This window comes from Bos indicus x Bos taurus, chromosome 12, assembly GCF_003369695.1.
Source record: "Bos indicus x Bos taurus breed Angus x Brahman F1 hybrid chromosome 12, Bos_hybrid_MaternalHap_v2.0, whole genome shotgun sequence".
Lineage (NCBI taxonomy): Eukaryota > Metazoa > Chordata > Mammalia > Artiodactyla > Bovidae > Bos > Bos indicus x Bos taurus.
In genome coordinates, this window is record NC_040087.1 from 75,678,306 (window position 1) to 75,705,840 (window position 27,535).

General features: G+C 43.6%; 1 protein-coding gene across 2 annotated transcripts in view; it reads left to right on the top strand.

The window, feature by feature from the left end:
* Nucleotides 1-320: 320 nt before the first annotated feature.
* The window catches only part of UBAC2 (UBA domain containing 2), a 170,502-nt gene continuing 143,287 nt past the window's right edge, over nucleotides 321-27,535 (top strand). The window contains exon 1 of one of the 2 annotated variants that reach the window (XM_027557885.1): nucleotides 321-559. In XM_027557885.1, coding sequence (XP_027413686.1) covers nucleotides 359-559 — 201 coding nt within the window. In that variant the 5' untranslated portion in view covers nucleotides 321-358. The remainder of the gene's footprint in view (nucleotides 560-27,535) is intronic. The other variant, XM_027557886.1, reaches the window with a different exon arrangement.

Genomic DNA, 27,535 nt, shown 5'->3' on the forward strand with positions numbered 1-27,535 from the left:
AGTCAGCCGGGGAGCCGGCTCCGTGACGGCCCAGAAAGGACTGAGCACGCGCGGAACGCGCCTGGCGCCAAGCGGAGAGGAAATGTCCCCCGCGCCCGCATTCCGGAGGCATGTGTTGCTTTGGTGTCTCCACGGGGCGAGGGGCGGCGCTAAAGTACTAATGCGGTCTCCGCAGAGTTACACCCACTCCTCCCACAAGCCATTCCCACTCCTTTCCCAAGGCTCCCGCGGCCGTCAGGAAAATCCGAAGGGGCGAACCCCTTTCACTTCGGACGCACTTCCCTTTCACGGCAGGAAGTAGGTGAGGCGGGGGAGCGGGCTGGAAAAAAAAAAAAAAAAACCAACGGACGAGCCGCGCATGCGTTGTTCTCTGGCGGCCTCTGGTGTGGAGTCGAGTAGCCCGATTCGTCGCTCCGCCCGGAGTGCGCCTGCGCGGTCACAGGGTTTTTCTCCACACCGCCCCCCCTCTTCAGTCTCCGCTTCCCCTCCCCCTGTCCCCCGCGGGGCTCTGGGTCCGGCGCCGGGACCATGTTCACCAGCACCGGCTCCAGTGGGCTTTGTGAGTACCGGCCGCCGCCATCCTGGTTGTGTCCCCTAGACGGCACCCTTGGGTACCTCCTTGAGGAGGCTGGGGGCGGCAGGGATTCGGCGGTTGCAGGAGGTTTTGTGTGTGTGTGTATGTGTGTGTGTGTGTGGTCGGCGGGCGGGGGGTGGGGGGGCGGATCTTCCATCCCCGTTGCCAGAACCTTGGTAGTTCCTGCCCCTTGGGGCCAGCGGTCACCGCCCCCGTCTCAGCCTGGAGTGGCCAGTGAGGACTGAGTCCCGCCTCCAGCTCCCCTCGCCCCCAACCCGCCTGTGAGCCCCAGGTTCGATGCTCAGGTGCTCCCGGGGCTGCCGCCAAGTGGGCTGGGCAGTTAGGGTCCGGCTGGGTTGCCTGGTGTTCTGGCCCGGCTTCTTGCCCTCAGCGGAGAAACCAGAGGCTGAGGCGATGCTGGAAACCTGCTCCATTCATTTTAGGCTACCGAGGGACCCCAACTGGCTTCCCTCAGATGCAGATTTCAAACCTCTGCTTCAGAACCTGACCCCTTAGTTTTACTTCGATTTTTTTTTTCCTCCTCAGTCTCTCTTAGGAGTATTTAGATAAACAAAAACTGATTAAAAGTACTTGAAAGTGGAAGGAAGTTTAGAAGGAGTTTGGCACAAGCAAGGCCGTTGCTGCTGGATGTTGTTATATTTTAGTGGAGTATCAGCGGTGGGGTGTCAACAGATGGAGGGTAGAGAAATATATAGAGCCTTTTAAACAGCTTTCTTTTTCTCGCTGAAATGGCCTAATTGACTCAAGGAAATGGCAACCCACTCCAGTATTCTTGCCTGGAGAATCCCATGGATGGAGGAGTCTGGTGGGCTACAGTCCACGGGCTCTCAAAGAGTCGGACACGACTGAGCGACTTAACTTTCACTAACTTTCAAGATGGACTGTATGTCAGCTGACCAGCATTGAGGTTAGGCATTGACAGAGCAACAGCGAACTGTTTGAATAGCTACAGTTTTTGCAACTGCTTGTCTGTTCATGCTTATCTCCAAATGTGTGAAGTTAATCTTACCAAGTACAGAGGCAGTTGACATTTCCAAATGTTCATGATCTCTTGTGAAAGCTAGGAATCTTTTCGAGAACACAGATCGCATTATTGACCAGGGGATTTTTGCAGAAATTAACACCTGTGGTCAGCAGTTTGTTACATAAGTGAGTATTAATATGTCTCTGGTCAATAAACGTTCTGGTAACAAAAGATGTATTAAGATACCTGGTCAGTAAATTGATGTCTTAGTCTGGGAGTAAGTTAGTATCAGGGTGACAGGCATAATTATAAATCTTCCTCACTGCTCAGCTTCGCAGGTTTTGAAGTGGGCTTAGTATTTATGATTTCCCTTGTTTCATGATTTGATTTATGGCATTTTTCAAGCACTGGCCTCAGAGTACCTTAACAGCTACTAGGTAGTTAATCTTCCTCAGAGTACCTTTTGGATAGAGAACATCATGACTGTTGAAACTGATAGTTGAGAAGGTGGTGTGTTTTTCCTGTGATCCTACTATGAGCCATACACTGCTGAATAGGAAATTAGCGGTTGTTATTGTTCAGTCGGTCAGTCATGTCCGACTCTGGGACCCAGTGGACTGCAGCACCCCAGGCCTCCCTGTCCCTTCACTCTCCCGTGGAGTTTGCCCAAATTCATGTCCATTCATGCCATCCAACCATCTCGTCTTCTGTCGTCCCCTTCTCCTCCTGCCCTCATTTTCCCAGCATCAGGGTCTTTTCCAATAAGTCGACTCTACATCAGGTGGCCAAAGTATTGGAGCTTCAGCTTCAGCATCAGTCCTTCCAATGAATATTCAGGGTTGATTTCTTTTAGGATGGACTAGTTTGATCTCCTTGCAGTCCAAGGAACTCTCAAGAGTCTTTTCCAGCACCACAATCAATGGTAGAATTCTTCAGTCTTATTTGTTTTCTTTCGTCATTTGAGCTATCCTTCCTTGTTAATCAAAAAACATTAAAAAACTAAAACAGCAAGCAAAATCTGTTACTGGTTACTATGCTCTGTTAGCCATTATGTTGCCAAAGTATATTCAAATTTGATATAAGGTGACTCTGGGGAAGGTAAGACATGCTTACTTGTGGCACATGGTTGATAAGTATTGATTTCTAGGATCCAAACTGCAGCCCAGGGAGAGGCCTAGGCCGGAGGCTACTCCTTAGCTGTCTTGCCTTGTTTCCGAAATAAATTTATCAGAAGCATAAAAATGGATGGAATGGCCATTCCTCAGAAGTCCATGTCTTATATGCTCCTTTAACAAACATTTTGAGCAACTCTTATGGGTTGGTTTCTGGAGATGTGACAACTCTTGCTGGGTTCTGGGGACTTGACATTGGACAAGTCTTGGTCCCAGTGTTTGCAGAGCTTATAGTGTTATTTAGGCACCATTTTTTTTCCTGGACTGGTCTTTTGGCAAGTCTAGGCAGGAAAATTTTCCTTGCTCTAAAGTTTTTCTTTGTAAGGCTCCCCACTGAAAGGGAAGTGATTTCCTTTAGATAAGTCGTGTGCCCTTTGGTAAATGAGAGTTCTGATCCTAAGTGTCCTGAGGATGAATGTTTGCCTAACCCTGCCCCAAGGCGTGCTTTTTAAGGGAAAAATCCCTGCTCTTTCCTACCACCTGCATATTTCCCACCTCTGTGACTGGTAGATGATGGTGTTTGCGTGTTACACTTGCTTTCCTCTCTCTCTCATTTATTTATTTATTCTGCAAGTATCTGTTGACTACGTGCATAAGCCACATACTGTTTGTGTACAAAGGATAAAGTGGTACACAGGATGAAGCAGACCGGCATCCAATAAGTGTGTTACCATGGGATCGCACATAGTGGTAAGTGTCGTGAGGAAAATTCAAGGGTAGTGGTGTAGACTGTAGTTATAGAGGACTGTAGCAGGAAGCCAGAAGAATGCAAAGAATGCTGCTTTAGCTGTCGTGGTCAGAGAAGACGTTCAGGAAGGTGACCGAAATGGTGTGAAGGAGCCAGCAGCTGAGTTTTTGTTGGACAGTGTGCATCTTGCAGAAGGGGAGACACAAGCGCAGAGGCTCTCAAGCAGGCACAGCAGGGTGTTTTCCAGGTGTTGAAGAAAGCTGGTGCTGCCAGGGTCGTGAATCAAGCAAAAGGCATTTGCAACCATGTCTTTGAAACTGTACTGCTGTCGGGTAATTAGGACTGGATAAACGTGCGTAGGACTCGTGTTCTTGCCTCATTTTAGATCCTTGCTTAGAGACGACTACATGTTGAGTAATAGATGTATTATTTCTGACATTTATTAGTAAGTGGTCCCATGACTTACTTCACAGTGTACTCACTCTGACCGTGGATTCAAGCAACACTCGTTGGATGTCTGCTGCTGCTGCTAAGTCGTTTCAGTCATGTCCAACTCTGTGCGACCCCATAGACGGCAGCCCACCAGGCTCCCCCGTCCCTGGGATTCTCCAGGCAGGAACACTGGAGTGGGTTGCCATTCCCTTCTCCAATGCGTGAAAGTGAAAAGGGAAAGTGAAGTCACTCAGTCGTGTCCGACTCTTAGTGACCCCATGGACTGCAGCCTACCAGGCTCCTCCATCCATAGGATTCTCCAGGCAAGAGTACTGGAGTGGGGTGCCATTGCCTTCTCCCATTGTCTAATGTATTCCAATTTCAGGTTCCACCTTCAAGGAGTTCAGTGTTTAGTGGGAGAAAAGTTGACAGAAAGCAATGAGACAGTGTCTGTACTGGGTGCTTCGGGTTTCTGGCAGGGGTTGGGCTCGGAAGGGGAGAGGCGCTGTTAAGACTTCCATCGTGGGGCGATGCTTCAGCTGACTTTTGCGGCCTGAACACGAACTGCTCAGGCGTGCAAGCAGGGAGAGGGCCTCTGTGGGGCACGGAGCCTGGGCAGGGCCTGGCAGAGAGGCCAGAAGTGATGAGTTAGGGGATTGCTGATTCCGGCGGAGGGGAGCACTTCCTGCACAGAGGTGTGTGCAGTGACGTCATTCAGAGGCCAGTGGGTCGAGGGCTGGGGATGGAACCTGAAGAGGAGACGTAGCCAGCTGCCCCTCCCCAGGATCACAGACAGGAGCGGATGGTAGAGCCGAGTTCAGGAAGCAGGAGAAGGTGAAGTTGTGAAACTCTGGTTGGGGAGGCTTCATGCTGCTGTGGGCAGCAAAATGGAAGCTTCCCCTTGGGGATGCGAGCAGGGTTTTCCGTACGCTGCCTGTGTCCTGGCTGCGAGAGCAGCCACGGAGCTTTCAGATTCCTGGTCCCATCCCCAGAGAGTCACATTCAGAAGAGCTAATGTGGCCATTAGAGATCTGAATTTTTAAAACCAGGGGGTTGATTCTGAGGGACAGATTTAGGTCAAGGCAGTAGGGTGGCCAGCAGGAGGGGCCCAGAGTCCAGCGGGAGAGGCTGATGGCTTCGATGAAGGTGGGAGCAGTAGAGATAGACACGGGGGAGAAGGAGGATTCTAAAAATGTGTAGGCAGGTGGGCTGTGTCAGTAGAGCTCATGAGATCGGGAGAGAGAAAGGAGTTGAAGGTGACCGGGTAGACACGTTCCTGTTCACCGAGGCAGGGAGTGCAGAAACAGAGGGCTCAGTTGGGGGGAGGACATTTAGTGTCTGAGGGCCTTGGAAGTCCAGTTGGAGATAACCCAAGGGCCATCTGCAGAGAGGAGCTGGCCTGGACACGGGCCATTACGTGGGGGTTGTGCCCTGGATGTGAATGACAACACCGGGAACAGCAAGTAGAGCTGGAAGGCTGAGGACAAACTTTCAGCTCAGTTCAGTTCAGTTCAGTCACACAGTTGTGTCCAACTCTTTGCGACCCCATGAATCGCAGCACGCCAGGCCTCCCTGTCCATCACCAACTCCTGGAGTTCACTCAAACTCAGGTCCATCGAGTCCGTGATGCCATCCAGCCATCTCATCCTCTGTCGTCCCCTTCTCCTCCTGCCCCCAATCCCTCCCAGCATCAGGGTCTTTTCCAATGAGTTAACCCTTTGCATGAAGTGGCCAAAGTACTGGAGTTGCAGCTTTAGCATCATTCCTTCCAAAGAAATCCCAGGGCTGATCTCCTTCAGAATGGACTGGTTGGATCTCCTTGCAGTCCAAGGGACTCTCAAGAGTCTTTTCCAACACCACAGTTCAAAAGCATCAATTCTTCAGTGCTCAGCTTTCTTCACAGTCCAACTCTCACATCCATACATGACCACAGGAAAAACCATAGCCTTGACTAGACGGATCTTTGTTGGCAAAGTAAAACTTTAGGCAGTTCCAAACCAGTGTTGAAGGCACAGTGGAGACAGGAGACAACAGAGTAGGCAGACATGGGTGTTTCTCTAGGATAAAACTGTCCTCACCCGACCTAGTTTGATTTGCCTGCTTTCTTTGTAAACAAACTCCTGCAGCTTCTTCCCACTCTCTCATGGTGACTCTGATGGCCCGACTTCTGATCTCCTTGTCTCCAGTTTACAGCCCATTTCTGGCATCTTCCACTTCCAGTGTGGAGACCACGGTTGATTCCCCGAGTTGCGTTGCCGTCGAGACCCTTGGTGACCTGGGATCCCTGTCCTGCTGTCTCACCTTTCAAAACTCCAGCCTCGTCCTAATGTGTGGTGTCCATACAAGCTGAGTCCTGGCATGGCTGCTCAGTTACATTTCTTGGATTCCATTGTCTCATCATCCAGGCTGTTCCCACGCTTACTCCATCCCAAATACAAGGGCCATGGGTGTTGGCACCCATGGCCATGCCTGGGCACATCCTTTCGCTAACTTGTTTGTATCTATTCTTCAGCAGGTGTTAGAGGAGACGTGCTAATGTAGGTGATGTTCGAGCTGATTTTGGAGGGACGAGTAAGGGTTTGTCAGGCATGTGAACGTAGTTCTTTTTTTCCCCCCAATCTCAAAGAATTCTTCTAATTGAGGCCCACCCTTTGTCTATTCTTAACTCATTCTTTTAAAACGTATTTTTGTTATTTATTTGGCTGCATTGGGTCTTAGTTGCAGCATGTGGGATCTGGTTCCCTGACCAGGGATTGAACCTGCGGCTCCGGCATTGGGAGCTCAGAGTCTTAACCACTGGGCAACCAGGGAAGTCATCCTCTGCTGCCTTTTCTAGTGACACTCCCTCCTCTCTTCTGGCACAAGTTAAAGCTGGTGCTTTCTCCTGTGGGCTCTTCCGAGATCCCCAGGATATTTCAGATCCCTATTCTGTGGAAAGTAAAAGTGAAAGTGAAGTCCCTCAGTCATGTCCGACTCTTTGTGACCCCACAGACTGTAGCCTACCAGGCTCCTCCGTCCATGGGATTTTCCAGACAAGAGTGCTGGAGTGGATTGCCATTTCCTTCTCCAGGGAATCTTCCAACCCAGGAATCAAACCCGGGTCTCCCACATTGCAGGCCGATGCTTTACCATCTGAGCCACCAGGGAAGCTCTAGTTCTGTGGAAAGGAGATGTTATTCCCTGTTTTTTTCAGGTGGTTGTGAAGATGAAAACATTTATCATGTGTAAACTCCTAGAGTTTTGCATAGTAAATAACTAGGGTAAAGTATTTTTTTTCTTTTTCTTTTTTAATTAATTTATTTTGAATTGAAGGATAGTTGCTTTACAATATTGTGTTGGTTTCTGCCATACATCACCACAAATCAACCATAGGTATACATGTGTCCCTCCCTCTTGAACCTTCCTCCTACCTCCCACCACATCCCATCCCTCTAAGTTGTCACAGAGCCCCGGTTTGAGTTCCCTGTGTCATACAGCAGAGAGACTCCTCTAGTAACAACCTATGGAAATGATCCCTGAAAGTATAGTCTTAGAGTGAAGTATTTTTAACTGGAGACTTCTTTGGAGTCTTAAAAATACAGAAGCATAACCACTTCATCCATTGACCGTGTTCTGTATGTGCCCAACTGCTAATGACTTTGTTTCTTCTTCCCTACCAAGCTTCTTGAAAGATGTCTTCACTTTTTTTCCTTTCTCACTTCCCTTCACTCTTAAGCTCTGCAGTTAATTAGCTGTTTGTTTTTTTATTCTGATGGTCACCGGCTGTGGCCTTGCGTTCACCGTGCCTGCTTCCCTCCCCCACATACCACCGAGAGTGAGTGACCGGAGACTTCCTTGTCCACATACGGGCCTCTCACTCCTTGTCTTAGTGGAATGTTCTCTCACACTGGCCTTGATGAACACTTTTTGTGCAATTTTTTTTTTTAAATGGAAGTGTCGTTGATTTACAATCTTATATTAGTGTCAGGTGTATAGCATAGTGATTCCAGTTTTTATAGATTGCCTTCCATTCAAAGTTATTATAAAATATTGGCCGTATTCCCTGTGCTGTACATTACCTCCTTGTATCTTATTTATTTTATACCTGGTAGTCTGTACCTTTCTAAAATTCCTTGTTCTTTGACTTTCTCCTCTCATCTCCTGACGACATCTACTTAGTTTCTTTCACATCCTCAGGGGCTCCTGAATTTGGCTATAAGTTATTGTCACTTTAAGATGAGCAGTTTCAGTGGATCATTAAGGCCAAAACCTATTTCTGTCGAAGTAAAGAGTGAACTAAAGGTTGTTGTTGCTTAGTTGCTAAGCCATATCCGACTCTTAGTGACCCCATGGACTATAGCCCCCAGGCTCCACTGTCCGTGGGGATTCTTCAGGCAAGAATACTGGAGTGGGTTGCCATTTTCTTTCCCAGGGCATCTTCCCAACCAGGGATGGAACCTGGGTCTCTTGCATTGGCAGGTGGATTCTTTACCACTGAGCCACCAGGGAAGCCCATGAGCCAAAAGTAGAGAGTAGAAATAGAGTGGATTGTTGGGATGGACAGCTGAGCGAGTCTCAGGAAGACAGAGCTGGAGTCAGCCCTTTGGAGATTCGGATGGTTGTCAGTACCCAAGGGTATCATGCTAACTAAAGCTCACATAGCCCTGAGTTGGGAACCAGTATAAATTTATCGGAGTGCAAAATTCATTCTCAGCTGAGCTGGAAATTTCCTTTGAGTGAAACTCTTCTTTCTTTATCCAGAAACCTTAGTTAGGAAGCTTGAGTCAAATGCAGTTGATGAATCCGCAGTAACCGTGGTGCCAGCCTATGGTAAGGACAGTATTCTCACTCTAGAGATGGGTGGGCTGTAAGGACCAGTGGGTCACTCAGGGTCTACAAACCCCACCCTCATTTCAGCTTTAGGATATTGCCTCAGAAGCCGAGCACTCTGACCAGCATCACGCTGACACGACACTTCCATAGTTCCCCACTGCGGCTGTGGTGGTGCTCCCAGGAAGGGCCATACCACGTTCTGATCTCTTCTTTCCTCAGATATGTACTCAGTGTGTTGAATACATAAGTAAGTTGTGGGAGATGATCAAAGTAAATATTTTTGTCTCTCACCATGTCTTTAAAATGCACTTGGCTTGGGAAGCTTTTTGCCTTTATGAAATGGCATCAGGCCTTACGACTTTTTATTCACTCTTTAAGTTACTGATTCAGTGGCTGTTTACTGTACCCGTGAGTCAGCTATTCTTCTAGGAGCTTGGGATTCAGTAGTAAGTGAAAGACAAAAGGTGCATTCAGGTGGCAGTAACCTTAGGGAACAGAAGTCACAAAACATAAGCTCAGTTTAGAGATTGAAAGTACCCAGTTCAGTGTATTCAGCCTTCATTCAAAGGTAAGACTTTATCTCCCTCTTTCTCCCAGTTAAGATTTTATCCCTCTTTAGAGATTGAAAGTACCTAGTTCAGTTCATTCAGCCTTCATTCAAATTTAAGACTTTTCCTTCTTCTTTATCCCAATTGGGATTTGTAGCTGGTAATGCCTTGTCAGAGAAAGTGATGTAACTAGCTTCTGACCTTTTGTGTGCCAACTGACCCTGAAATTTCTAGTTTCTTCTTCCTGGTTTCTAGATGGGGCAGAGTGGGAGGACGAAGGAATGGTGAGGAGCTCAGACTGTTCTATGCTTCTCTCCGCGCCTGGCCAGTGGTTTAAGCTGACTCTGTCCTATAGGTTCTTGCAGTGTCTGGGGAGGCACTCATGTGGGTTGCTCCCCTGACCTCTGGGGGATGTATTATTAGGCTGGTGGGCTTCATTTGGTGACTCTTCCTTAGCTTCCTGAAACTTAGGTCCATCTGCAGTTTCTTCCTTCTAAGGCCTGTTTGGCTTGCTTGAGGGTACCGTTGGACAAATCAAAGACGACGCCTCTGGCTTGTGGTCCACCTCTGCTCTGCTGGAATTGCTGATTCTTTGCCCTGGTCGTGCATTTTTTATCACATTGATCAACATGGCTTCTCCTCCTTCTGCTTTCCAGAAACCCACTGTACCCCCCACCTCCTATCAGGGCTCACGTATTTAGTTCACCCCTTGCTCGGCTTGACGCGAGGGCCTGGATGTACGCACAGTGAGTTGGTGGTTCGCTCCACTCGTCTTCCTCGTGATGTCCTCTCTCCACAGCAGAGAGCTCTCACCCTTCTGCTCTTTATACTCATGATCTGACTGAGAGGACTCTCTTGGGGCTCTTTCTTTGTAAACTCTGCATTTTGGTTGTGGAATCTCCCTTTGGTATTCAGCGACTCTTGTATTAATATTTCAGTACCTCAGTGAAACCTGCAATTTTGCCATCTTGTTTTAGTTAGGTTTCTGTTTTGAGGGCCAAGGATTACTTGGCTGGCCTCTTTAGAGGTGACTTTGTGTATTTGTGTTCAGATTTCATTCCTTGTTGCAGTAAGGGATTAACTGAGCAGGCCTGGTTTGCCCTGTTGCCCTGTAAAACCAGTTGCTTTTAATGCCTGATTCTTGGGGATAAGCTGCTTCCCAGATTTCTTCAGTTTTGAGGGAGTGTATTTTTTGAAACAAGGAGATCCAACCAGTCCATTCAAAAGGAGATCAGTACTGGGTATTCTTTGGAAGGAATGATGCTAAAGCTGAAACTCCAGTACTTTGGCCACCTCATGCGAAGAGTTAACTCATTGGAAAAGACTCTGATGCTGGGAGGGATTGGAGGCAGGAGGAGAAGGGGATGACAGAGGATGAGATGGGTGGATGGCATCACCAACTCGATGGATGTGAGTTTGAGTGAACTCCAGGAGTTGGTGATGGACAGGGAGGCCTGGCGAGCTGCGATTCATGGGGTCACAAAGAGTCAGACACGACTGAGCAACTGAACTGAACTGATTTTTTGAAATGCTTGAGAAATACAGTACTCTTTATTCAAGAATTTTGATTGAGAAGGAAAGACATATTAAGTAGGAAAGGGCAAACCTGAGCAAGGGTGCTTTTAAAAACAATGTTTTTCTTTTCAATCTAAAGTAAGATTAACCACATTATAGAAAGCTTGCAAGATAGAGAAAAACCACAGTTAGCATTTCAGTTAATTTTCTTAATCTTTTCCCCTCTATACATTTATGTTCTTGTTTTAAATTAACTGATTTTGTTATTGTAAAATGAATACATGGTCACCAAAGAAAATTCTGAAATATGGAAAAGTAGTGGGAAAAAATAAAAACATCATTTATTAACATCTTGGTGTTTATACTTTTTCCATTGCAAAAATGAATATCCAAATTAATAATTAAGTTTATCACACTTGAATACTATTTTCTAACTTGCTTTTATTTCATGCAACACACTTAAAATGCAGTCATAATGACTATGTATATTCTGCTGTTTTTTCCTTTGTCATAAGCATTTTCTTAGTATACTATTCTTGCAGTTAGGTTTGTGCTTCCCTCCGTTGTTTTTTTTTTTCCATTATAGTAATGCTGAGAGCATCTTAATTTTCAAATATTCCTAGGAGTAAAAGAAGACTAAATAAAGAGTATTTTAACTTTTGATACTGCCAAATTCTAGACCCACAGGATGGTACCTACAACTTTACCAGCAATTTTAAGGGAGAAAATATTGGTTTACTTAAGTTACCACGTTGAATTTTCACAGTAGCTCTAGGTATTGTTACTCTTTTTTTCTGCAAATGAGTATGTTGAGGCTCAGAGTGTAATTTGTCCAAATTATGTGGAAGAGCTAAGACTGAGCTCAGGTTTGCCTGCCTCCAAAGCCAGTGGTTTTTTCCGCTGTGTCGTGCCACATTAGAGACTAAATTGATGTGAATTTAGTCTCTGACTAGGAGCAATGGGAATATAACTTCTAAGCCTTAGGAAAAACACCTGGGAAAAAGAATCATCATTTAAATGAGAGTTCTGTGTATCTCTGTAATTTTTCAATCAACAGCTAATAAAGTATGCGTCATTACCCGTTTTACTTGTATCACAGTGTAAATTTTACTGTGTAACACTTACATGACAGTACTAGGCTCCATCTGAACAGCTGGTTAGTTCAGAACAACCCCGTGAGGTACTATTCTGAGTTATTCCTCGCAGTTTGCAGATGAGGAAGGTGAGGTGCAGGTATTTAAGTAACTTGTCCAGGATCGTAGCTGGTGAGGAGCAGGGCTAGACTTGGAATGCAGTCTGGCTCCCTGTTGTGTGTTGTCAACTAATGCACGCTACTACTGCTCAGACTCAAGTTTCTTTACATTTCTCTCTCTTGACCGCTTGACCCTGTTCATAGGCTCGTGATGAATACAGCAGCTCTGCTCAGCAGTGGGGCTTATTTCCCGGTCACTGAAAATGCACTCTGAGTCCTGGCACGTTGCTTTTCATTCCTCCCCTTGTGTCTGCTGCAGCTCCTTTCTCTCGGGTCCACCACGTTCCTTTTGTTGGCTTTCAGTCCATGAGTCTCCCTCTTTCTTCCTAAGCAGAACCAAAATCTTGTTCTGTTTTCGCTAGAGATGTTTTATGTCCTAATTAGGATTTTTTTTTTCTTGTAGGAACTAATATACTATGGTTATTTTTATTTGCATAGTGTTCTTTTTCCCTTCTCTTTCTTGATTAATAACTTGACTAATAAAGAGAAAGTAAAAAGAACACTATGCAAATAAAAACAGCCATAGTATATTCAGTCAGTTCAGTCACTCAGTCGTGTCTGACTCTTTCGACCCCATGAATCGCAGCACGCCAGGCCTCCCTGTCCATCACCAACTCCCAGAGTTCACTCAAATTCATGTCCATCGAGTCGATGATGCCATCCAGCCATCTCATCCTCTGTCGTCCCCTTCTCCTCCTGCCCCCAATCCCTCCCAGCATCAGGGTCTTTTCCAATGAGTCAACTCTTCACATGAGGTGGCCAAAGTACTGGAGTTTCAGCTTTAGCATCATTCCTTCCCATGAACACCTAGGACTGATCTCCTTTAGGATGAACTGGTTGGACCTCCTTGCAGTCCAAGGGACTTTCAAGTCTTTGCCAACACCATAATTCAAAAGCATCAATTCTTCGGCAGTCAGCTTTCTTCACAGTCCAACTCTCACATCCATACATGACCACTGGAAAAACCAGAGCCTTGACGACAGACCTTTGTTGGCAAAGTAATGTCTCTGCTTTTGAATATGCTATCTAGGTTGGTCATAACTTTCCTTCCAAGGAGTAAGCGTCTTTTAATGGCTGCAGTCACCATCTGCAGTGATTTTGGAACCCAGAAAAATAAAGTCTGACAGTTTCCACTGTTTCCCCATCTATTTGCCATGAAGTGATGGGACCAGGTGCCATGATCTTAGTTTTCTGAATGTTGAGCTTTAAGCCAACTTTTTCACTCTCCTCTTTCACTTTCATCAAGAGGCTTTTTAGTTCCTCTTCACTTTCTGCCATAAGGGTGGTGTCATCTGCATATCTGAGGTTATTGATATTTCTCCCGGCAATCTTGATTCCAGTTTGCACTTCTACCAGCCTAGCATTTCTCATGATGTACTCTGCATAGAAGTTAAATAAGCAGGGTGACAATCAATATACAGCCTTGACGTATTCCTTTTCCTATTTGGAACCAGGCTGTTGTTCCATGTCCAGTTCTAACTGTTGCTTCCTGACCTACATACAGGTTTCTCAAGAGGCAGGTCAGGTGGTCTGGTATTCCCATCTCTTTCAGAATTTTCCACGGTTTATTGTGATCCACACAGTCAAAGGCTTTGGCATAGTCAATAAAGCAGAAATAGATGTTTTTCTGGAACTCTCTTGCTTTTTCGATGATCCAGAGGATGTTGGCAATTTGATCTCTGGTTCCTCTGCCTTTTCTAAAACCAGCTTGAACATCAGGAAGTTCACGGTTCATGTATTGCTGAAGCCTGGCTTGGACAATTTTGAGCATTACTTTACTAGCGTGTGAGATGAGTGCAATTGTGTGGTAGTTTGAGCATTCTTTTGCATTGCCTTTCTTTGGGATTGGAATGAAAACTGACCTTTTCCAGTCCTGTGGCCACTGCTGAGTTTTCCAAATGTGCTGGCATATTGAGTGCAGCACTTTCACAGCATCATCTTTCAGGATTTGAAATAGCTCAACTGGAATTCCATCACCTCCACTAGCTTTGTTCGTAGTGATGCTTTCTAAGGCCCACTTGACTTCTCATTCCAGGGTGTCTGGCTCTAGGTGACTGATCACACCATCGTGATTATCTGGGTCATAAACATCTTTTTTGTACAGTTCTTCTGTGTATTCTTGCCACCTCTTCTTAATATCTTCTGCTTCTGTTAGGTCCATACCACTTCTGTCCTTTATGGAGCCCATCTTTGCATGAAATGTTCCCTTGGTATCTCTAATTTTCTTGAAGAGATCTCTAGTCTTTCCCATTCTGTTGTTTTCCTCTATTTCTTTGCATTGATCTCTGAGGGAGGCTTTCTTATCTCTCCTTGCTATTCTTTGGAACTCTCCATTCAAGTGCTTATATCTTTCCTTTTCTCCTTTGCTTTTCACGTCTCTTCTTTTCACAGCTATCTGTAAGGCCTCCTCAGACAGCCATTTTGCTTTTTTGCATTTCTTTTCCATGGGGATGGTCTTGATCCCTGTCTCCTGTACAATGTCATGAACCTCCGTCCATAGTTCATCAGGCATTCTATCAGATCTAGTCCCTTAAATCTATTTCTTACTTCCACTGTATAATCATAAGGAATTTGATTTAGGTCATACCTGAATGGTTTAGTAGTTTTCCCTACTTTCTTCAATTAGCTCCTACCAAAAAAAAAAAAAAATCCTAATTAGGGAATGGCAGACCACTACAGTATTCTTGCCTGGAGAATTTTCATGGACAGAGAAGCCTGGCGGGCTACAGTCCCTGGGTTGCAAAGAGTCGGACACGACTGAGCAACTAAGCACATTATCTACCTTGGGCTTCCCAGTGGCTCAGCAGTAAAGAATCTGCCTGCAATGCAGGAGACGTGAATTCAATCTCTGGGTCGGGAAGATCCCCTGAAGGAGGGCATGGCAACTCTGTCCAGTATTCTGCCTGGAGAATCGCATGGACAGAGGAGCCTGGTGGGCCACAATCCATAGGGTTGCAAAGAGTCAGACACGACTAAAGTGACTTAGCCCATTATCTGCCTTTTCCACCTTTTTCCATTCTCAGCCTATGGCAGTATCGGTTTAAGTCAGAACGTACTTTAAATCAAGCTACTTTAAAAATGTATTTCTATGGAATTTTAATAAGTACAACCTGATAAAGAATATCATAAATAATAGTTGACTCCAACATTTTTGATATGTGCTTTGTGGAACACACTGGTAGTGTGTGGGGCTGCTTAAAATTGTTTTTTAATTAAAATTTTTAAACAAAATTATATTGTTCAGTTCATTTTTTCTAGCTTTATTGAGATATAGTTGACAAAAATTTTATATGTTTCTATTGTATGTGATGTTTTGTCATATGTATACATGGTGAACTAATTACTGTGGTCAAGGTAATTAACATACCCATCACCTCACAGTCATCTTTTTTGTGTGTGTCAAACATTCAAGATCTACTAGCCAGTTTCAAGTATACAATACAGTATTGTTACCTATCGTCACACGCTGTACATTGCTTACATTTTAACTCATTTAAATAATAAATGAAAATGATTGTTATTTTTATTGTTGTTCAGTTGCTCAGTCATGTCCAACTCTTTGGGACCCCCTGTACTGCTTATGTAAGTCATGATTCCCTTTCCCAGACATTTTTCATGAGATTTGTATGTTACATTGCCACTGTTCTCAGACATTTTCCAATGCTTATGTCACCTTAGTCCCTTGAATGTAGCATGGTACTGTGGAAAGAGCACAGTATTAGTTGTTTTTTAAAGATTGATGATGCAAGTTAGTACTTCCAGGCTTATGGACCCTGCGACAAGGAAATTTAACTCTTTGTTAAATTGATTAACTTTTTGTTTCTAAGACTTAGTGGGCATGGTCTTCATTGTAGAAAATTTGGGAAACAAAAGGAAGAACATAGAATTCCATTTCACTGTGCCACTGAGAGTTCATCTGTGTTTACATCTTCAGTTCAGTTGCTCAGTTGTGTCTGACTCTTTGCGACCCCATGAACCGCAGCACGCCAGGCCTCACTGTCCATCACCAGCTCCCCAAGTCCACCCAAACCCATATCTTGGTGTTCTGTAAATTATTCCATATGTATGTACGTAAACATATTTAAAAGCAAAATTGGATCTGTATACAGTTTCATGTTCTGATTTTTTCATTTAGCCTTAAATAAATTTACCCCATCATTAATAACATTGTTAATGATGTTCAAAGCTGACATTTAGTGTTGTTTTTGTCTTGCCTTAATGACAAAACTGAAAAATACTTGCTGCCAAAAAATTCACAAATTACACAAGTAATGTAATGTAGAAAGGAATAGTCACATTTTACTCCAGCTAAATGACTATTACCGATAGTTGAATGTTCATTCTTTTAGAGACTTTTCTATGCAAGTTCTTAACCTGTGCATTCTTTCTCTGAGACACATACACACAGAAAATCATAACGATAGCTATGTTTACATTGTTATTATTGTATATTCATTATCCCCTGGAGGAGGAAATGGCAACCCACTCCATTATTCTTGCCTCATGGACAGAGGAGCCTAGCGGGCTACAGTCCATGAAGTAGCAAAGAGTCGGACATGACTGAGCACACACACCTACACGCAGTCAGTGTTGAACCAAGGTGTGTGACTGGAGTCGTAGGAGAAAATAGAGCCCTGGGTCATAAAACCTGTGCTACTTCAGGGAGTCTCTTAATTTCTTTTGATATTTCTTCACTACTTAATTTCACCCTCAGCTACTGCAGCTTCTTGAGCCTTGCATCATTTTCTTCTTGGAAGTCTTCTGTGATCTCCCCCTGGCCTCCCTCCTGCAGCAAACGTTTTGGTGCAGAGAACACAGGGTGAACTTTCCAGATGCTCACTTGGCCATTCTTGTGCATAGTGAGAGACTGGATTCCTAAGTAGCTGGTGTGGGTTTCCTCTTTGTTTGTGGGTTGGTCTTGGTCCCCAGGAGGCCCATACCTCCACTGCAGGGCTGCCTGCAGGCCCTGTTCAGGTGTGCAGAGCTTGTGACTAGGCTGCAGAGGTGGGGAGCAGGAGGAAATCCCCGACTGCTGGCCTGTGGGCTGGCTGGGGGGCTCAGCCCTGTGTAACTCTCACTCTGAGTAAGGCTGCCCTTCCTCTTACCACCCACCCCCTCCCACTGATCTGTGTTCCCCAGGCTGGCACCTCCTGGGGGAATCTGAAGATACCTGCGCTCTTTTCGAGTCCTTCTCAGTCCTTAGACACCTCAGCGTCCTCCCAAGTACATCGCCACTTTCTTCAGAGGGCAATTCTTGAATTTTATTTTGGGGGCCAAGCCTTTTCTCCTGCCAGGGAGAAAAATGCCAGATGAATGGCTGTGGGTGAGAAAATCTGAGTGTGCCTGGGGGTGGGGTTTTGTGGAAGGGCCACCCACCTGTCACGGTAAGGCAGGCATGTGTGCCGTTTATATGGGGATGGTTTTACACAGGATGTGGGCTCCACACCAAGGGCCATTGAGACAAATGTGAGATAATAATTCCCTTGTCAGTTCTTTCTCCTCTTGATTGTAACAGAGGGAGAGTCTCAGTCAGGTGCTAGTTTGACGTGCGTTGCTGTTAGCAGCCAGTCACCTGCTGTGACCTGGAGAACAAGAGGCAGGCCGCCATCTTTCTGTCAGCAGCAGTGTTAGAATCTCATGAAGTGTGTTCACTTTATAGTCATCAGCTACTGATGACATTGTGGCACTCATTTTGTAATTATTATAGTGATGTACAGTTTCTTTTAAAATACATTTATTTAACTAAATCATAGTAAGGTGAGTTGAAGTGTTAAATACTAGAGTAGGTAGCACTGGGATATGGCAAAACTTGTGGTGCCAAAATGGAAATGTTTGAAGTTTGAGGAATACTCTAGATTATTCTGATGGATAATTCTGTTTGTACATTGCTCCTTCCCAGGTCTTGGTCTTTAGTGATTGTTCCCTGGACGACTTTGAAAGGAGATGTTTCTCTGGTGTTCTGAGGGCCCTCTTATTTCAGTATGACTTAGGAAGGGAGGAAACGTGGACAGGTATCGGAGTCTGTCATCTTGAACTGGAATTTTGTCTGGAGCTGTCTTTTTGGTTTCATTGCTTTTATCCAATTCTTGAATCTACTTAGAATTCATTTTAGTGTTTTTAGAGTTTAAGTGGATGTTTTGTGTTCCTACTGACCTGCCAGTCTCGGCACCAGTGGTTTAAGATGTTTAGTAGCGTCTCTGTACACAAATGGATTAGGTGCTAAAAGGCTGTGTGTACAAGTCCAGACTTAAAAGACTTTCTGCTTGGTTCTCTATTTTTTTTAATTAATTTATTTTATTTGGAGGCTAATTACTTTACAATATTGTAGTGGTTTTTGCCATACATTGACTTGAATCATAGACTTTCCCACCAGACAGGAGTGGAAGAGATTTCTTGGATCATCAAACTTGAAAATCAGACTTAGGTTTCTCTGCCTTGCAGATATGTGTTTGGTTTGTGTCTCCCGCGCCCCACCCCACTCCGATAGAACAGTTTTATGGACGTCTTTGTGGGGACAGTCACCAGAAGGCACTCGCTGTCCTCCACTTGATCACTGAGGGTATGTTTTCATCAGGTTTCCTTCCAGGAGACTCATAGTCCTGAACAGTAAAGCAAGGTGGATGCTGAAGGCATCCCTCCCAGAGGCACAGGTTTCTGCCTTTTCATGGACTTCCACACGTTAGCTTAACCCCTTTTCGATGAAAAAGCTTAAGTGACTTCATAAAGCACCAAGTCACCCCATTCTTGGGGGACCCCTGAGAAGTTTACCAAATAGTTAAGTATTCAGAAATAGAAAAACCAAACTGGTAGGATATGGCGGCCTCTCCTCCCAGGGGTGCGAACCACACCGGGGCTTTTGGCGAGTGTGCTGTGACATGGTGACTTGTGGGAACAGGCAGGGTTGCTGCCTTTTCGTTCCCCTCATCCCCACCCCCTGCAGCACTCGTCAGCTACGATGCTCTGTAACAGCCCACATGGCTATGCTTTGCAAGACCTGTGGTTAGTGTCTTCAGTACCTAAAAGATGCATATTTTTATTCAGGTAGGATTCACATAACAAAACTCACCATTTTAACCATTTGAAGGTGTACCGCTGTTTGCTTCTGGCCCATTTACACTGTTGTGCAGTGGTCAGTCTCTAATTTCGGACCATTTCTATCGCACCCTAAAGAAGCACAGCTCCCACTAAGCAGCCCCTTGCATTCCACGCGCCCCCCCCCCCCCCCATAATCCACTTTGATCTGCTTTCTGTCTGCATTTTTGAATTCTGGGCACTTCATGTGTATGGAATCATCGTGTGTTGCTTTTTGTTTCTGGCTGCTTTCACTCAGCGTAATTTTTCAAGATTCTTCTATATTGTAGCCTCTGTCAGTAGCGTGTGTCCTTTTATGACTGAGTGATGGCCTGTTTCATGGGTGTACTTCATTCTGTTTATTCATCTGTTGATAAACGTTTGGGTTCTTTCTACTCTTTTGGCTCTTAGGGTATGCTGTAATGAATATTCAGGTTTTTGTTTGAATATCTGTTCTCAGTCCTCTTGAGTATATAACTAGGAGATGAATTGTTGGGTCATATGGCTACCCACTCTAGTATTCTTGCTTGGAGAACCCCATGGACAGAGAAGCAAGGTGACCTACAGTCCATGAGGTCACAGAGTTGGGCATGACTGAGTGACTAACACCAGGACACCATGGTAATTCTATGTTTAACTTTCTGAGGAACCAAAAAGGTACAGGTGAAGTATTCAAAATAGTAATAGTGAAAATCCTTTTGGACCATGGACTAGGATACAAAGATATCAGATTTTCTTGTTATATATTAGAAAACCTTTGCTTTGGGGTCAGGCAGAACAAGTTCAGATCTAAGCCCTTCTACTAACTAGCTGTGACCTTGGGGAAGTTATTTAACCTTTTTTATCCTATTTTTTACCTAAGACATTCAGATAAGTAACTATTGCCTCAGGTACTGTAAGCATTCACTGAGTGCTTTTTTTAGCACAGTGCTTGGCATAAAGCACTCCACATGTACTGTAATAATTATTTTAGGGCAGTACACAGTCACCGTAGCCTGATGCTACTCATTGCCAAGGAGAGATGGCTGTGTGCCTCAGTCATGCCAAAGAGTTGAGGGACCCAAAAGGAGACACCCTAAACTTTGGTGTTTTATGTTGTCTTTCCCATAGATGCTTTGCATTTTTATTTTTAAATTAATGTATTGACTGTCATTCTCAAAGTTTGTAACATCCCTGTTTTCAAAAGTGGAAGGACCCACTGCAAAGAAGTGACTTGTTTTTAACTTTCCATTTGATCCCTGCTTGGGTTCTCCATGGATGAACCACTTCCTGGTTCCACTCACAGAGGGGCCAGCAGATTGCTAGCGATTTGCCTTGTCTTGCTGCGTAAGGATTTAATGACACTTGTTACTGAATTAATAACTAGCTAAACCAAAATTATTTTTTCTAATTCTTAAAATATTTTCATAAAAAATTAAAACCTCCCATGAACAGATCACTCAGAGATTACCACTGTTAATACTTTGACAGGTGCTTAAAAAAAAACCCATGTATGAACTGTTTTTTAAAAAGTGTTATATAATAATGCTACTAGAAATATTTTGCACTTACTACTTAGGAACATGTCTCCAAAGCATGAAATATTTTTCTATAACCTAGTTCTTAAAATTGAATATCATTCCATTTTATGGATAGGACAGTTTATTTTCCTATTGGATAGTCATGTTCCTAGTTTTTTCACGGTTACAAACAATGCTGTGATGAGTGTGTTTATAGCAAAAATCTTTTTGTATATCCATGATAATTACTTTGGGCTAAGTTCCTAGATGTAGATTTTTTATTTTTTAATCAGAGATCTTATATATATTTTTAAAACCTTTGATCCGTTTAGCATTTAATAAAGTCAGGAAGTAAGAGTTACAACTGGACATGGAACAACAGACTGGTTCCAGATAGGGAAAGGAGTACGTCAAGGCTGTATATTGTCACCCTGCTTATTTAATTTCTATGCAGAGTACATTATGATAAACGCTGGGCTGGAGGAAGCACAAGCTGGAGTCAAGATTGCCGGGAGAAATGTCAATAACCTCAGATATGCAGATGACACCACCCTTATGGCAGAAAGCAAAGAAGAACTAAAGAGCCTCCTGATGAAAGTGAAAGAGGAGAGTGAAAAAGCTGGCTTGAAACTCAACATTCAGAAAACTGAGATCATGGCATCTGGTCCCATCACTTCATGGCAAATAGATGGGGAAACAATGGAAACAGTGACAGACTTTATTTTTGGGGGGCTCCAAAATCAGTGCAGATGGTGACTACAGCCATGAAATTAAAAGACGTTTGCTCCTTGAAATAAAAGTTATGACCAACCTAGACAGCATATTCAAAAGCAGAGACATTACCTTGCCAACAAAGGTCCGTCTAGTCAAGGGTATGGTTTTTCCAGTTGTCATGTGCAGATATGAGAGTTGGGCTATAAAGAAAGCTGAGTGCCAAAGAATTGATGCTTTTGAACTGTGGTGTTGGAGAAGACTCTTGAGGGTCTCTTGGACTGCAAGGAGATGCAACCAATCCATCCTAAAGTAAATCAGTCCTGAATATTCATTGGAAAGACTGATGCTGAAGCTGAAACTCCAATGCTTTGGCCACCTGATGTGAAGAACTGACTCATTGGAAAAGACCCTCATGCTGGGAAAGATTTAGGGCAGGAGGAGAAGGTGACGACAGAGGATGAGATGGTTAGATAGCATCACCAACTCGATGGGCATGAGTTCAAGTAAACTCAGGAGTTGGTGATGGACAGGGAGGCCTTGCGTGCTGCAGTCCAGGAGGTTGCAGAGTCAGACACGACTGAGCGACTGAACTGACTGACTGACTGAACTGAAATACAGAGTCATGCGGGAAAGCCACTCTGAGGTGCTGTTTGAGATGAGGACTGGAGTGATGAGAACAGGCTGGACATGGGGAGAACGTTTTGAGTAGAGGCAGTAATGGGTGTAAAGGCCCTGAGGTATAGGACCTTCAGGAACAAGGTCATTCACATAAGGTGCTGTGGATGGGACTGTGTACTGCTGAATAATCCATAAATGCTGGATAGTATTGGTAGTAAGATCAGAGCACAGGAATAGCCTGTCATTAACTGCCCAACAGTGAGTGTCCAGTTTTGCCTCGTGAGTGGACAAAAATTGGCATCATAGAATACGCAGATAATTGTACAGTGAATTGTACACGCGAATAGAGTTGCACAGCACATTTTTCTTTATTGTTGTGAATTACATTGGTTTGCTTTGCATTCCTGGTTTAACTTCACTTGGTTGTGACTATTATCTTTTTTGTGTATAGCTGGATTCAATTTGCTAGTATTTTGTTGAGAATTTTGCATCTGTGCTTCTAAGAGATAATTGGTCTGTTATTTTCTTTGAGTGTCTTGGTCTTTTTTTGGTATGAGTATAGCATTGGCTTCATGAAGTGAATTCAGAAGGGTTCTCTCCTTTTCTGCATGGTGGATGAGTTTGTGTAGGGTTAGTTTTCTTTTTCCTTTAAGTGATTGGTACCATTCATCAGTGAAACTGTCAGGCCTGGTGTTTTCTCTGTTGGAAGACATTTAGCTGTGAATTGTTTCTTCATTTCTATAGGTCTGTTCAAGTTATTCATTTCTTTTTGAGTGAGCTTTGATAGATTGTATCTCTCAAGGAATTTGCCTGTTTTATCTTAAGTTGTCAAATTTGTGGGCAAAATGTTGTTTCTGATATTCCCATATTATTCTTTACAAATTGTTTATGATAAAAGTACATACATAAGATTTAACCATTCTAACCATTTTTAAGTGTATGCTCCAGTGCATTAAGTGCATTTTGCAATGCTGCTGCTGCTGCTAAGTTGCTTCAATCATGTCCGACGCTGTGCAACCCCATAGACGGCAGCCCACCAGGCTCCCCCGTCCCTGGGATTCTCTAGGCAAGAACACTGGAATGGGTTGCCATTTCCTTCTCCAGTGCATGAAAGTGAAAAGGGAAAGTGAAGTTGCTCAGTCGTGTCCTACTCTTAGCAACTCCATGGACTGCAGCCTACCAGGCTCCTCCGCCCATGGGATTTTCCAGGCAAGAGTACTGGAGTGGGGCGCCATCGCCTTCTCCGTTTGCAATGCTATAAACCGCTTATTAGGCTCTTAATGTCTGTGGCATCTGTAGTGATGCCCCCCTCCTTTATTTCTCTTTTTTTTTCCCCCCCAATCAATCCTGCTAGAGGTGTATCCATTTTATTGATCTTGTCAAAGAGCTTTTAGTTTCATTGATTTTTTTTTCTGTATTATATTTTGGTTTTCTATTTCATTGATTTCTGCTTATAATTCTTTTCATATGCCTGGTGAGGGTTTAGTTTGCTTGTCTTTTTCTAGGTTTATTAAAGCTTGTAGGCTTTGTCATTATTTGAGACCTTTTCTTTTCCTGTATAACCATTTAATGTTGTAAATTTCCTTACTTTGCCACCCACAGATTTTGCTTGGTTTTTTTATTCTATTAACATATATTCTGTTTTACCTTGTGACTCCCTCTTTGACCCAGATATTATTTAGAAGTATGTTGTTTAATTTTCAAGTCCAGTTGACCCTTGAACAACATGAGGGTTTGGAACACTGACCCCCGTGAAGTTGAAAATCCAAGTTTAAGTCTATAGTCAGCCCTTCATATCCATGGTTCTGCATCTGTGGATTCAACCAACAATGGATCATGTAGTGCCATATTATGTATTTGTTGGGGGGGGGGAATCACATAGGTGAACCCTTGAAGTTCAGATCTGTGTTGTTCAAGGGTCAACTGTATTTGGGAGATTTTCCATCCATCTTTCTGTTGTTGATTTCTAGTTTTAATTTTGTGGTAGTCAGGGAATATACTTTGTATGATTTTAATTTCTTTAAATTTATTGAAGTGTGTTTTATGGCCCAGAATATGGTTGGTCTGTCTTGTGGAATGTTCCATATGCATTTGAAAAAAAAATGTGTAATTTTCTATTGTTGGGTGGGTGTTCTATAAATGTCAGTCAGGTCACATTGATTGATACTGTTTTTCAAGTCTTCTATATTCTTACTGATTGATATAATAGCGTATTGCCGTGTGGGTGTCTTAAACAACTGAAGTTTATTTGCTCTCAGGACAGGAGGCTGGAAGTCCAAGATGAAAGGGTTGGTGAGGCCTTTCTCCTTGACTTGTGATGGCTGTCTTCTCCCTGTGTGTTCACATGGTCTTTCCTCTGTATGTGTGCAGCCGTGGTGCTTCCTTCTCTTAGAAGGACAGATTGGATTAGGACCCCACCTTAATGACCTCATTTAACCTTAAATTACCTCTTTAAAGACCCTTTCTCTTCAGTTCAGTTCAGTGCAGTCACTCAGTCGTGTCCGACTCTTTGCGACCCCGTGAATTGGAGCACGCCAGGCCTCCCTGTCCATCACCAGCTCCCGGAGTTCACTCAGACTTAGGTTCATTGAGTCGGTGATGCCATCCAGCCATCTCATCTTCTGTCGTCCCCTTTTCCTCCTGCCCCCAATCCCTCCCAGCATCAGAGTCTTTTCCAGTGAGTCAACTCTTCGCATGAGGTGACCAAAGTATTGGAGTTTCAGCTTTAGCATCAGTCCTTCCAAAGAACACCCAGGGCTGATCTCCTTTAGAATGGACTGGTTGGATCTCCTTGCAGTCCAAGGGACTCTCAAGAGTCTTCTCCAACACCACAGTTCAAAAGCATCAATTTTTCAGCACTCAGCTTTCTTCACAGTCCAACTCTCACATCCATACATGACCACTGGGAAAACCGTAGCCTTGACTAGACGGACCTTTGTTGGCAAAGTAATGTCTGTGCTTTTGAATATGCTATCTAGGTTGGTCATAACTTTCCTTCCAAGGAGTAAGCGTCTTTTAATTTCATTTAACCTTAAATTACCTCTTTAAAGACCCTTTCTCTTAATGCAGTGGAATTGGTGGTGAGAGCTTCAACACATGAATCTGGAGGAGGGCAGTGGACATTTCAGTCCATGACACTGATTTTCTGTCTACTTGTGTCACTGATTGCTGAGACAGGAGTGCTGAAGATTCCTACTATAATTGTGGATTTATCTGTTTCTATAAGTTTTTGGTTCATGTATTTTGAAGTGTTTTCTCAGCTCTCAAATTCTGTGATTCACTGTGTACCCCTCTCCATGTTTTATTATGAAAAATTTCAAACATGCTGAAGAGTTGAAGAATGGTTGTAATAAAAACTATACCTACCACATAGATTCTCCAGGTAACATTTTGCACATTTGTTCTATTAAATACCTGTTTTCTGTTTCATCAGTTTGTCTTATTTTTTTGATGATTTCAAAATAAGTTGTAGTCACTTATTTCTAAACACTTACGTGTACATGTTGTTAACTAGAATTTAATCATTGTTTCAAGTTCTTTTTTTTTTCCTTAAAGTAAACTTCATATGGTGAAATGTACAGGTCTTGAGTAAATCTTGCTGTATACAGTAATACTGTATACTTTCCCTGTGATGTAGGACTTCTTGGACAATTGTATATTATCTTGTAGCTTTCCTCATTGGTTTTTTTGGGACCTCATTTTTGCTCACCTTAAGAGGAGAACTTAACGGTTCTCTGATTTAAGTACTCAGATCTGTATTTTTAGTGGTTTAGTCCTAGACAGAATGAAAATGGTTGAAAAAATAGGATCAGTTATTAAGTCAGTAAATAACTTATTTATTTTCAGTCTTTATTTTTAATTGTGGTAAAACATACATAACATAAAATTTGCCATCTTAACCATTTTTTGGTGTATGGTTCTGTGGCATTACGTACATTCACATTGTGCATTTATCTCTAGAACTCTTTTCATCTTTGCAAAACTGAAACTCTATACCCATTAAACAGCTCCCTATTCTTCCCTCCCCCCAGCCCCTCGAAACCACCATTCTGCTTCCTGTCTCTGAATTTGACTACTTAGATAGCTCATATAAATGGAATCATACTTATCATTTTGTGTGTGCTTATCATTTTGTGTGTGCTTATCATTTTGTATGTGACTTATTTCTTTCAGCATAATGTCCAAAAAGTTTATCCATGTTGTAGCATGTGAGGATTTCCTTCCTTTTAAAGACTGAATATAATTGATTCTATTCGATTATATGGATATACTGCATTTTATTTATCTACTTACCCATCATGGATGTTAGGTTGCTTTCACTGGCATTAAGTGAGCGTCTCTTAGACATTAGTCACCCTTCAACACACGAACATGTGTTGACTGCCTTTATGGACCTGATCCTGCTATAGGCAGGGATACTGAGGGATACTGCAGCAGTGAACATATAGACAGAACTTCTGCCTTCAGGAAGCTTATATTCGAGGTGGGAGGGGGGATTCAGGGTAGGGAACACATGTACACCCATGGCTGATATAGTCAGTGTATGGCAAAAACCACTACAATGTTGTAATTAGCCCCCAATTAAAATAAATAATTTTAAAAAAAGAGAAGCTTATATTCTAGTGGGGACTGAGGATGGGAGATGGGCAGTACCCAAAGAAATGTATTTCTTGATTCCAAATTGTAATTTTTCTCACATTTTAGTGTTTCTAGCCTTGGGTTGTATTTTACAATTGGTGCCATCTTAGAATTACATTTGACAGTGTTTCTTTTTTAGTAACACCTAAAATAATGGTGTATCTTACAGTCAGTTTGAATCATAGACTTGATGAATCACTATTTAATAAGTCACTTGTTGATAAGTGCTATGAAAAAATAAACTAGAACAAAGGAGAGACAGAATCACATGGGCTGGCCGCAGATAAATTTGAGCAGAGTGCGTGTTCAGTACAGATATTTTTTTCATAGCAGGACTTCCTACCTGAAGGACGTAGTGTGTTGGTTAACACTCTGTTCTCACTGTGGACTGGTAACAACTTGTGGACTGGTGACTTTGAGTGGCACTGGTGAGAGGCTAGAGCCTTGGTAGGTGGGGGTGGAAGTGGGCTTAGAGAGCACTCTGCAAGATGGCTATAGATCTTGTAGGCAAGGTAAGGGCGAAGGTGACAGAATTTCCCAGCCTAGGAACTGGCAACGTTTCTCCTACCGCTCACAACAAAAACTTTGGCCGCATCTTTGATTTCTCCATTTGCCCATGCTTTACACCCCATTAACCAGCAAATCCTGCTTGCTGTACCTTCAAAACGTACTCCAGTTCTGACCACTCTCACCTTCAAAACATACTTCAGTTCTGACCACTCTCATCTTCAAAACAAACGCCAGTACTGACCACTTTCACCACCCCAATCCAAATCACCCTGGTCCAGGCTGTGATCATCTCCTGTCTGGATTATCATGGTGGCCTCCTTCCTGGTCTCGCTTCTTGTCCGTTTGCCTTCCTATGGGGTACAGCAGCCAAAGCGATCTTGTGAAAACATGTCTGATCGTGTTATCATCTCCTTTGCCTCCCCCAGAGCAGCCTGCCACTCTCTGAGGAAAGGGTAGAGTCCTTGTGGCCTCTAAGGGCTCTCCACTGTTTGCTCCTCAACTTCTCTG